Genomic DNA, 11,843 nt, shown 5'->3' with positions numbered 1-11,843 from the left:
CCAGTACCTTTATTTTATTTATTTATTTTTATTGGTGCTGAGGATTGAACCCAGTGCCTCACATGTGCTAGGCAAGTGCTCTACCAATGAGCCACAACCCTAGCCCTCAATTTTGATATTATATTTAAATTCAACAAGTGGTTGTTTCTTAAAGGTTAGTTGCTTTATCCTGGGTGTCCTTCTGTGAGCCTCTCCCAAGCAGTAAGGGCCATTTTAAATGGAAATTTGAGCACTGTCTTTTGAGATTATTGTTTACACAAAGTAGAATAAGAAACACCAAACTTAAATTTCATTATACTGCTAAATAACATTTTACAAAAGAAAGCTCTCTATCTTCAAAGATGACAAATATCACCTTCTCCTGTGCACATGAATTTTTTTCCTTGATAGAGCCATAGCTCATATTATTGTTCCTCTTTTTAGGAAGTGAAAATTTGAGTTAATGGTTTCTGACATACTGCCTTGATAAATATATGTTAAAATATTTTCTGTTGGAATGCTTTTATTCATCTTTTCAAATCCAGTTTAGGTTCATTACCTTACTTGAGTGAGTAAACTGCCTTTCAGAAACATTCTTATAGTTAAACTTTCAAATCAACAGATATGTCCAATAAATTAGGCAGCCACTTTTCTTGTTTACAATGTTTCAGTGTCACTAATCCATAATTTTGTGTTTATCTCTTTAAGATACACACAGGTTTACAGCACCAAATAATCTGGCCTTGTCAGCCCAGCTGTGTTCCACTGGATGAAAAACTCCTGCCCCAGCTTCTAAAAGAAGCAGGCTATACCACCCATATGGTCGGAAAATGGCACCTGGGAATGTACCGGAAAGAATGCCTTCCAACCCGCCGAGGATTTGACACTTACTTTGGTAATGGAAATGCCTGTGTTTCTTTAATGACTCAGACACTGCAGTCATCTCATAAAACACACCCAAGTGTAATCAATTGAAACAACTGGAAACTTGAACACAGAGTGAATCAGTGCAGTGGGGCTGCTTTCTAATGTTACTTCCATAAACAGGGCTCTGTGCCAGCCTGTGTTGGGCATATGCCCATAGCAGGCCAGAGCACTAAGCACCACCTTGGGGCTTTGGAAGAATTGCTACCTACACACCAGAGACCACTGTGCCCTCTGAGAACCTTCCCCAGAGGGGATGCAGGCTGATTTTAAATTATGGGCAAAAACCAAATACAAGAATATTTCCCTTTTCTCTGATAAGCAGATGCTGATCCATAATATGGGGAGGGGTTAGGGAAGAATGGAGGAGCTTTGGATTGGGCAGAGGAGAGGAGAGGGGATATATGTGGTGGGGAAGGACTGTGGAATGAGATGGACATTCTTATCCTCTATACGCTTATGATTACACTACTAGTGTGACTCTGCACCATGTACAGACAGAGGAAGAAGAAGTTGTGCTCCATTTGTGTAGAATGTGTCAAAATGCATCCTACTTTCATGTATAACTAATTAGAGCAAATTAAAGAAAAAGAATATTTCCTTTACAAAAGTTCATATATTTTTTTCTCTCCCTGGACTACATTCAAGCTTTTTTTTCTCACCCTGGAGAGGGTGGGGGAAGACTCTTCCATTGGTGTCTCTCTCCCATCTGTGAGATCTGTTTTTAGAATCACTAGGTTTAGAGAAGATCAACTTAAAAATCAATAATAATAAATTGGGGAGGACAAATAAAAAATGGTAATAGGAAGATAATAAGAAAATCATAAGCATTTTTTGAACTTGGTAGCCCTATAAAAATAAATGTGAAACCTAAAGTTTGTTTTAAAATGTGCCCTCTTTCAACCTGTTTTAAACTGGGCCTTAATTAATAACCTATATATCTTGCCAGTAACTGTATTTTTCTGTCAAGTTCTTTTATATTGAGCTATCTTTCTGTCTAGTTGTGTTGCTGTCTACCTGTCTCCCATCTGCTTCTTTGTTCATTTACAACCTGCCAAAGCCAAAAAAGGAACACACACCGAACATAAAAAGTTTCAATAGAGTAACAACATCGAGTGAAGAGAAAAAGATAAAATAGTTTAATGGCATCAGATTACAAAAAAAAAGCTTCCTGGCTCTAGGTGGGCTTCACATTCATCTCTAAGATGTGAGGCTTCTTATGTCCAAAGTAAAAAAGAAAAAAGTGGAAAGGAAGGGAAGAAAAGAAAAAATCTATAAGAGTCACATTATTCACAAGATAAATGGAAACAAGATCTTCAGGAAGAATAAAGCATTTTCTGTCTTTTAGACCTGAGAGAAGTTTCTCCTTTGGGACAGGTAAAATGGACAACATCCTTAAAAATATCATTTTAGTAATAAAGTAATAAATTGCTTATAGATACACCTTGAGATGTTCTCTTCCATTCAAGCTAGGGCCAAAGTACAAAAATACAATTTGGTACAAAGGAATGTACATGGAGGCCAAAACAGTGTAGTCATAGCACATGCTTTGCTGGTTCTCAGGTTAAAAATCAGACAGGAGAGCACTTGTACCCACTCCCACCAGGTGCTCCAGCAGACAGTATTAATCACCTATGATGTTCTTTTTGGATGAACTTGAATATATCTTCAGTACTCTTAAATAGCTGCCAAAAATCAGACTTGAGTATATGACCACTTTGCTATCTTAGAAGTTCTAAAGGACTAAACTGCTAGTACATTCTTAGATGAGTTGATGTGTGTGCTTTGGCAAGAGGATGGACTGTGGATATTTTGAAATTTTTTTTATTAAAAACAAAGTCATGCATTTAAAAATTCAGTTGGACAAAAAATTGTCTTATGAAAACAAAGAAGTCTGCCTAGATTTAGCCGAACAGTTGAACACCCTATAATTATGTGAAGGGAGGCTTGTAGTCAAGAAGAGGATGATGACCACACAGCTGTTACTACTGCTACAACTTGAAAAGTAGAAAGGTAATTGGGGGATGGTTGTACAACCCTGGGAATACACTAAAGAGCAAAGAATTGTATTCTTTAAATGGGTGACTTATACAATAATGAATTGTGTGTCTCAATAAAGATGTGAGATTTTTATTGATTAGTTGTTCAAAAAGCATTTTCCAAATTTTCCCAGAAAAACATAGGCTGCCATCATCTTTAGGCTCAGCATCTGAGTTCAGATTTGGGAACTGCTGTTATGATGAAAAGCACTGTGTGATAGTCACGTGATTGCCTGATTTCAGTGTGGCCAACCATGTGAATAGAAGGTTCTGTTTCTGGAATTTCCTTATTTGTAATATGATTTCAATATTTATAACTCATACATCATCTAATCATATACTATGCATATATTCTCCCAGTGATGGAAAAATAGTTTACACTTATAGAAAAAGGAATGGAAGTGATTTCCTCAAACTAATATCCACTAGTTGTGAAAAACCCAAACTAGAAGTCCAGTTTCTTATAACCCAGAAAGGTCCAGTTCTGCTACCACATGATGAAGCTGATAGCTTGAGAGAGACAGTGACTGGGGAAGAAAGTCAGCAGGTTGAAGAGGAGAATTTGTCCTAAAAGTCCATCTTGCTTATGTGGTTCAGATACAAAGCTTATGTAAGGATTTTGGGATGTCGGGGTGGATTTTAGACTCAGGCCCAGACCAGGGTTATAAATTTTGAGGGGTCAGCTTTTCTGACACACATGCTAAAGTTATCTGAGGGTCACCAATTCTGGGTTCTGTAACTCTGTAAGAAGAGTTACTAATTAAAAAGTTTCCTTTTTAGGAACAGCTAACCTTGCAGTTGTTTATTAAGACAGATCAAGGAAGAAAGCAAAAGGCAACTTCTGCCCGAGAACAGTCTTAGCCCATTAGGTGGCTTCCATCAAAGTTTTCAGCTACAGCACAGCTAGTGCACCACTAATAATATATTGCTCAGCTGTCTGACCTCCAACAATTAGGGGTTTTTAAATCAACTAAAAGCAAGGGAAGCTAGAATGTTTATTTAGATTTTCCTCAGTTTCATCCTGACCACTATTTTTGTTTGTTTGTTTGTGTTTTTTGTTGTTGTTGTTTGTGTTTTGGTACGAGGGATTGAACTCAGGGGCATTTGACCACTGAGCCACATCCCCAGGCCTATTTTGTATTTTATTTAGAGATAGGGTCTCACTGAGTTGCTCAGTGCCTCAGTTTTTGCTGAGGCTGGCTTTGAACTCGTGAGCCTCCTCTCTCAGCCTCCTAAGCTGCTGGAATTACAGGCGTGTGCCTCTGCTTCAGGCTTAGGGCCGAAATTATTTTCATGGCTACATTTCCTTTTCTGTTGCACATTAATTAGCAAACATATTGGATTTCCTTTTCCGTTATATATGCAAGAGGAAAGATTAGCATATTAAAAAATTACCTTAAGACCAAGGTTTTAATTATATTCAGGACCTTGAATTTACTAGATCATGATAAAGAAGGAATTAATTAAAAATGAATTGATTTATTATGTAAACTGGGTAAGGCTCTTAATTGTCATTGTAGAGAAAGTTCAGGTCTTGGGGAAAGGGCTGGGCCAATTTTGTCGTCATCATTTTAAAGTTAATAAGCAATATATATCAGCAGATAGCTAACAGCCCAGTAGTTTCTTTTTAATAGCTTTATCAAGGTGTAATTCATGTGTCATAGTGTTTATCCAATTAAAGTGTATAATTCGGTGATTTTTAATAAATGTACAAGGTTACCCCACTAGCATAACAATTCAATTGTAGAACATTTTCACCACCCCAAAAAAGAACCCAAACAGCGTTAATCATCGCTCCCCATGTCCCCCAGTCCCTGCAGCCCCAGGCAAGCATTTATCTTCTGTTACTATAGATCTGCCTGTTCTGACATTTATGTACATAGAATCATAATAGGCAGCACAGTTTATTACTTTAGGAAAATACAGAACTTTTGCAGAAACAACTGTTAGCTGAGAAAATTCATTTTCTTTTACCTTTAAGTTTAAATTGTGGGATAGGCAATTAATGCTGCTTAAATTGGGAGCAAAATTGAGATCACTGTAGGTAGAAAAATCAAAGTGCAGTGCTCACACTTCAGTTTGGTCTTTTGGCACTGATAGTTCAGCTGTGTAGAGGGCCTCTCTTTGGAAAGGTTTGTATCTTTCACCAGTGGGTGTCAGCATCTGACTGAAGATGACTCCTCCTAGAGAGCAGGGGCTATAAATAACCCGGAAGCCAGCTTCCCATCCTCAGGAACAACAGATGACATTATTTGAATCCTGCGCTTATTTATATGATCTCCTTGCAAGAAAAACTTGCAACAAGTCATATTAACCATATATTATTTTTGCCACTAGATAGCTTTAAAGGAGTAAGATCTTACCCCTTTTGCTGAAATTGAGCTCTGTTCTTTTAAAAACATAAATATGTAAATACATGAAATCACCCTCTTTGAGAGTTACATGATAGAGTCTGTGTTTGTAAAGACTTGAGTGAGAATGGATTTGAATTTTTACACAATAACATTTTAATGACTTCTGCTACCAAATATAGAGATGTTAAGGAATGTTGCTCTGATTAGCCTTGTCGTTTGATTAGCCTTGTCATGAGTAATCAATTGCATTAGGCAATTAAATGCTGAAACATGAGTTTAACAAGCTTTATGCTATGCAGACTATTCTTGTCTTCCATTCTTGTAGGATATCTCCTAGGCAGTGAAGATTACTACTCTCATGAGCGTTGTACCTTAATTGAGGCTTTGAATGTCACACGATGTGCTCTTGATTTTCGAGATGGTGAAGAAGTTGCAACAGGATATAAAAATATGTATTCAACCAATGTATTTACCCAGAGGGCTACAGCTCTCATAAATAACCATCCTCCAGAGAAGGTAAGTCTTGCTTCTTTACTGATACCAAAATCTTGTTAAAATAGGAAGAAGTCACTGTTGTTTAGGGGAAAATCTATCAAATTCTAAAAGGATTGTTTTCAAGTTTTAGAGCACATCAGAATCAGCCTTGGAAGCTTGTGAAAATTAGAGTCCTGGAGCCCACCTCTGAGGGTGTGACTTATTAGGTCTGGGAAAGGTCCATCTATCTGCACCTTAGAGAAACTCTCAAAAGGTGATTCTGGTGAGAGTGGTCCTTGGGTGGCACTTAGAAGAATATTGTGTCCTATAGCATTTTAGTAGAAATACATTTTATTATTTTGTTGTTTTATGTGCATGTGCTGTAAGTAATTAGACCCCTTTAAAAGTGGAAATCAGTTTATTTACGAGATGAGGCTTTATTATGGCAAACTTTCCATCAAGGAATCCACAAATTTTGGGTTCAGAGAAAGTCCTCCAACTTTCAATCACCCCTCCCCATCCTGCCCAGATCATTTTGACTATTCTAGGTTATTTTCTTCCTTTCTTTTTCTTTTTCTTTCTTTTTTTTTACATTTGCATGTTAATTTTAGAATCAATTGGTCAATTTCTACCAAGAAAGTAAAACAAGTGTCAGTTTTGATTTGGATTTCACTGATGCTATAGACCAACTTGTGGAAAACAGACATCTAAACAATACTGAGTCTTCCAATTCATCAACATGGTCTATAAAGAAGCCTGTTTTTCACATTCACCATACTAGAGTTGTTTTGTCTGTCATGTACTGACTTACATATAGGGAGAGGTAAAGGTAGACAAGAATCGGAATAGCTCTAAAGCCAAATTCTCTAGATTTAGCCTATAAGTGCTTTTGAATGGGACAGATACTTGTGTTCTCAGAAATGAGGCTCAAAAGATGGCTTCATGAAGAACTGTATTAGCACACTCACAAATCAGTCCTTTTGTGGGACCTGGACATAGCAAAGTCTAGAATATGCAATGTTATCTTGTTCTAATTTCCTGCACTTTGGCTCTTTGACAATGCCTGGGGGTCCCTGGTGCAGATCACAGCATGGATTATGGCTTACATACATGTCCAGACTTAATGCACTGCTGAAGACTCCCTTTTTGGTTTGGAATCTCCCTGGCCCTGCCTTTGCCTCCTCTAACTCAGTATTGGGAATCTTCTACTCTGTTCTCAGTTTTGCCCCACTTCTTGGTTTTTATCAGCTTAATGCAGACATCTTGGAGTAACCATGCCTGCTATGGAACATAGAAACAAAAACATTTTCTCAAATATATAGAAATACACAGGTTTTAAATCTAAATTTAAACCAACATTCTGGTAGTTAAGGCTTATGTTCTCAGTTCTCTGCTGTATGCTTGGCATTTTGTAGATACAACTTAACACCAAAAGAACAAGGTAAAGTTTTAAGGGAACCATTTTATAACATATATTTAAACAAAATTACTTAGAGAAGTAACTTGGTCAAGATCACAGAACTTTTGAAAGACAGAATCAGAATTTAAATCCACAGTCTCTGACTACAGAGCTTATCCCCTTAATAAACCTCCCCAGTTCACAGCTAATATCCAAGGCCAAGGGTTCTGAGTCCCAGTTCATGATTCAACTTAATTGTTCTAGTCCTGACCATAGAATTATCTGGGAAACTTGTAAGACATAGTGATGTCAAATATTGTGATTCAATGGTGTGAGGTGGTACCCAGGCATTGGTATTTTATTTACCACCACCTCCTCCCCCAACACACACACCTTCTGCCAGTGATTCAGATGTGCAGTCATTATAGATACCCTGTACAATGAGGGGCATTCTGTGATGTTCAGGGCTCTCCCCTCAAACAGAGGTGAGCAGAAGCCAACTATTTTAATTATGCAGCCACTGTAATCTTCCTACAAAAAAATTTCATTTCTATTAAGGAACGATGAAGTATTCTTTCACACAGTACCCTCAACATTAAGCAGATAAGAGGAAGAAGATGGGGTGAGATAGCTCTCTGGGTGAACTGTCTTAACTGGGGCAATGGGGAAAGCATTAGAACTGAGGACATCGGAAGGCCCTGAGAGCTTGCAAGTCCTGGAAGGGGTGTTGTTAGCATGGTGCTGTTCATAGACAGCATGATGGAAATCACCAGGTGAGAGGACGGTCCTTATCCTACAGCTGAAACATTCTGAAGAACTTTCCATCATATCATTCCCAGTGTGTTCAAAGTTTCGAACACAAATATGAGTGAATGACATAATTAATAGTTGAGTAGTAACCCCAAAATATTTGCTTAAGACAGCCTGTGTTTACATTACCAGTTCTCAATAAAACAATGCATCTCACCATTTTCAGGAGCTGTGCTTTTCATCATCTTAATCAGTATTTAATTCTGTGCTAATTTCTCAGGTGCTGTTTATAGACTGTAACATAGGCCACTTGTTCAGGTTGGAAGTCATTAAAGAAACACAGGCCAACTTAAAACTGTGCCTATTTTAAAAGGGCACTTGAGTGGGGAAAGCATATGGAGTGTTTTGTACCAACACAGTTGCTGTTGCTGGACTCAGGGCCACCCTAACAGAGTGACTTTGCATGGGTTAGGAAGAACAATTCTTTCTCCTCTTCTGCATGATGATTCCACAGCAGTAACATTACAAAGTGAAAGTAGCATGTTCATAACATATCTTCCTGTTGAAAACGGTTCCCATGGGCTGGGGTTGTGGCTCAGCGGTAGAGCACTTGCCTCCTTGCCTCGCATGTGTGAGGCACTGGGTTCGATCCTCAGCACCACATAAAAATAAGCAAACAAAAGTATTGTGTCCTTCTACAACTAAAAAAAAGAAAGAAAAAAAAAGCAGTCCCCACAGTGCTTTGTGAATAACAACAGATGTTAGCCAACATATATCATCTACTAGAAGCTTTCTAAAAGAAAATGCTGTTTTCTAATGGAAGACTCTTACTTTATTCTGGCACAATTTGGAAAAGAATGTCTTCATTTGAACATTAAAGATAGAATAATAATGTCAACACCTCTCATATGTTTTTTCCCCATTTATACTTTGAGAAAATATATAAAGAAACGAAAATAAGGGTTTCTTCCTCACTGATATAAAGCTTCTTAGCACGGGGCAGGTATATTTAGAGTATGTGTCTTAAGGAGCTGTTTGGCATAATAGGAAAGGTCAGAGAACCCCTAGTGTCTTAAACATGAATATATTAATAGCCTTCGGTGATAATCCTGAACTTTTTTTATGTAATACTAAGTATTTAGTCATGATTTCGCATCTAGGATTATATTTTATATTCCCAAGACACCTACAATAGTCCAGTTATGACTAAGTTGATGAGAACAGGAATCTAGACCCAAGGGAAAGCAAAGGAGAGACGAGGCTCCAGCATAAACTCAGAGATCAGTGGAGGCTGACGTGCAGCCAGGGCTGCAGTTATGTCAGAGGGGCCATCCGGTCTCCAAGGCCAAGCAAGGGTGGGCTGGGATTCCAGTCCATAGACATAGTAATAAGGAGCCCATCCCTGGGATGGCAGCGATTTGTTTTGGGTCAACAGTGAGCTGAGGCTCAGCTACAGCTGAGCTACAGCTGGTTACAGGGAGGCTTGTGGGCCAAGTGACTATAGCAAGGTCCTGATGGTGGCTGGAGAACCTTGGAGCCCTAGTTAATTGTTCTTTATACTGGGCCACCATGTGGTAATAAAATCGCTGTATGTTTTTTTCCATTTTAAAAATAGTATAGAAATGCTTTCATTTAGTTCTGTTGAATAATGAGTTGTTTCATGAATAACATTCACTTGAGTGCTGAAAAGCTTTTTCCCCCCGTAGTATCTCAACTGTGTTTCTTTGTCCTAATTTTGTGAGATAGGCTGCTGTACTACACATTATTCTGTCTCCTCCCGGTGACCTAAAGCCATACAGATTTGTGTAAGACTGAGTGCCCACAGTAAATGGTAGACTGTTGCTGATGAAATGGGGGAAAAGATAATTATTTGTTCAAAGAATACATTTGTCTATTCTCCTAAGTTATTAGGATCTGGCCAGCAGGTAGTGCTTTGCATAGCCTTTGCATAGCCTGCCACAGTCACCTCACCCTTCAGAGCTGGTTTTCACTCCTCTGTTATGTCCCTTCTGTTTGGATCAATAGAAATCTGACCACTGTATCAGTGGGGGCTGCTGTAGTTTTATATTTTTAGCCTCCCAAGAGAAAGGGTGATGTTTTTAGTCACTAAGGAATAATCATGGAAAAGGTTTTCAAGTTTCTTTTTAAAATGTGTTTAACAAAGTGAGTAGAACGATTTCCATGCTGAATATTTGCAAGACTCTTTAATAGTGACTCCAGAATCATTTTTTCCTTGTGTGGTTACAAGGGCTCTCCCTTCCATCCATCTCTGCATTACCTTTATAAATCCCTTGCTGGCTATGACAACATGCCCTCTTTCCACCTCCTCTCCTTTAGCCATGTTGCTGCTAGTGACCTGTGCAGGGGCAAAAAGTCTCCACCTCTATCCTATAGAGAGTCCCAGCTGGGTCCCAGAATTGAACTGACCTAAAAGAGAATAGTAGGAGGAAAGCATAGTATGGTTCAACATAATGAAGTGAAGGCCCCAAAGAAGTGGTGAGGCAGTTACATATATGCTAAATTGGACAAAAATCGTGAAATGGAAATGTGACTAAATTATGTGGGAGGTTTTAAAGATAAAGGTTATTTTAACAAGGTCTGTGCAGAATTCTTTCCATTTGGACTCCCCGTCCTTGAGGATAAGACTGTGGCCCTTCCTTCTAGTACAGGTGAGTGTCTTTACATTAGGAGTTTCCATTTCTGCTTTTAAGAAGCAGCATGAAGGTCAAAGTGATCTGGCACCTGCTGTTTTTTAAGTGCCTTTAACTTAAATCATTAAATGCCAGAATAGCATATTTTAACCCTTCACCTGATGGGTGAATCTTCTCCTTTCTCCCTCTCTTGTTCCTCCTCCACCCTGGGTCATAGACTTATGTTCGCGAGTGTTGGGGCTCAGGAAATGGTACCTGTAAGCGTTGCATTTGGCATGCTGAGTACTTTGAACTCAGGGACACTGGAAGATGACTCATCAACAAGGCCTTTCTGGCCTTCTCCTGTCCTCCTCTCCTGCTGCTCTTTCTCTATGTGGACATTCCTTACTCCATCATAGGGATGTATAATATATAATTAAAAATAACTTAACAATGAAGAATGAAATATGAGCTCCTCCCATCTGCTTTCTAACCGTTTCCCATTCATGTATGAGATTTAAATACCTCAGATACTTTAACAGAATTACATGTTTATTTTTGGCCTGAACCACTTGTCTCTTTGAGGGTTTCCAACTCATTGAAGAATTCGCTAGGAGCACAATAAAGGGAATACCTTTATTCTCCTTTTTAAAAGGAGAAACTGACCTGGAATACCACAGATGTTCAGTGCCCTAACTTGGCATCAAAGATAAAAAAGAATAGATACAGATAATTTCCAGGAATTGAGTTGGTCTTACGTTTAGTCCTACATCAGACTAACAAGGCATGGTGTTTACTTCTTTTCTCATAAAATACATAAGAACCATAAAACTTTCCTAAAAGGTGGGGACTTATTTTCAGCTAAAGCAAAAGGATAAAGCATCTCTTGATAGGTAGCCATACTTTAATAGTATGGTTTGCAACAGAAAATTGCTCTTCAATTAATGTGGGCTTGAGCAAGTCATATAACTTTTTAAACTTAACTCATCTATGAAATGGATATTACATAGAGTGGAATAGCTAAACTGTGAGACCAACCTAGATGCCCTTCAATAGATGAATAAATTTTAAAAAGTGACATATGTACACAATGGAATATTACTCAGCAATAAAAGAGAATAAAATCATGGCATTTGCAGGTAAATGGATGGCGTTGGAGAAGATAATGCTAAGTGAAGTTAACCAATCCCCAAAAAACAAATGCTGAATGTTTTCTCTGATATAACATGACTGACTCATAGTGGGGTAGGGAGGGGGAGCATGGGAGGAATAGGCGAACTCTAGATAGGGCAGA

At 38.4% G+C, this 11,843-nt stretch overlaps 1 protein-coding gene across 1 annotated transcript in view; it reads left to right on the top strand.

Moving 5' to 3' along the window:
• The first annotated feature begins 660 nt into the window (after nt 1-660).
• Nucleotides 661-11,843, top strand: part of Arsb (arylsulfatase B) — a 155,558-nt gene continuing 144,375 nt past the window's right edge. Inside the window, exons 1-2 of the mRNA XM_015497831.2 lie at nt 661-874; nt 5,622-5,812. Of these exons, the coding sequence (XP_015353317.1) occupies nt 799-874; nt 5,622-5,812 (267 nt within the window). The 5' untranslated portion in view covers nt 661-798. The remainder of the gene's footprint in view (nt 875-5,621; nt 5,813-11,843) is intronic.

The sequence above is a fragment of the Marmota marmota genome, unplaced genomic scaffold (genome assembly GCF_001458135.2).
Source record: "Marmota marmota marmota unplaced genomic scaffold, marMar, whole genome shotgun sequence".
Lineage (NCBI taxonomy): Eukaryota > Metazoa > Chordata > Mammalia > Rodentia > Sciuridae > Marmota > Marmota marmota.
The sequence above is the reverse complement of the archived record's forward strand: the minus strand, read 5'-3'. Positions and strand labels throughout refer to the sequence as shown.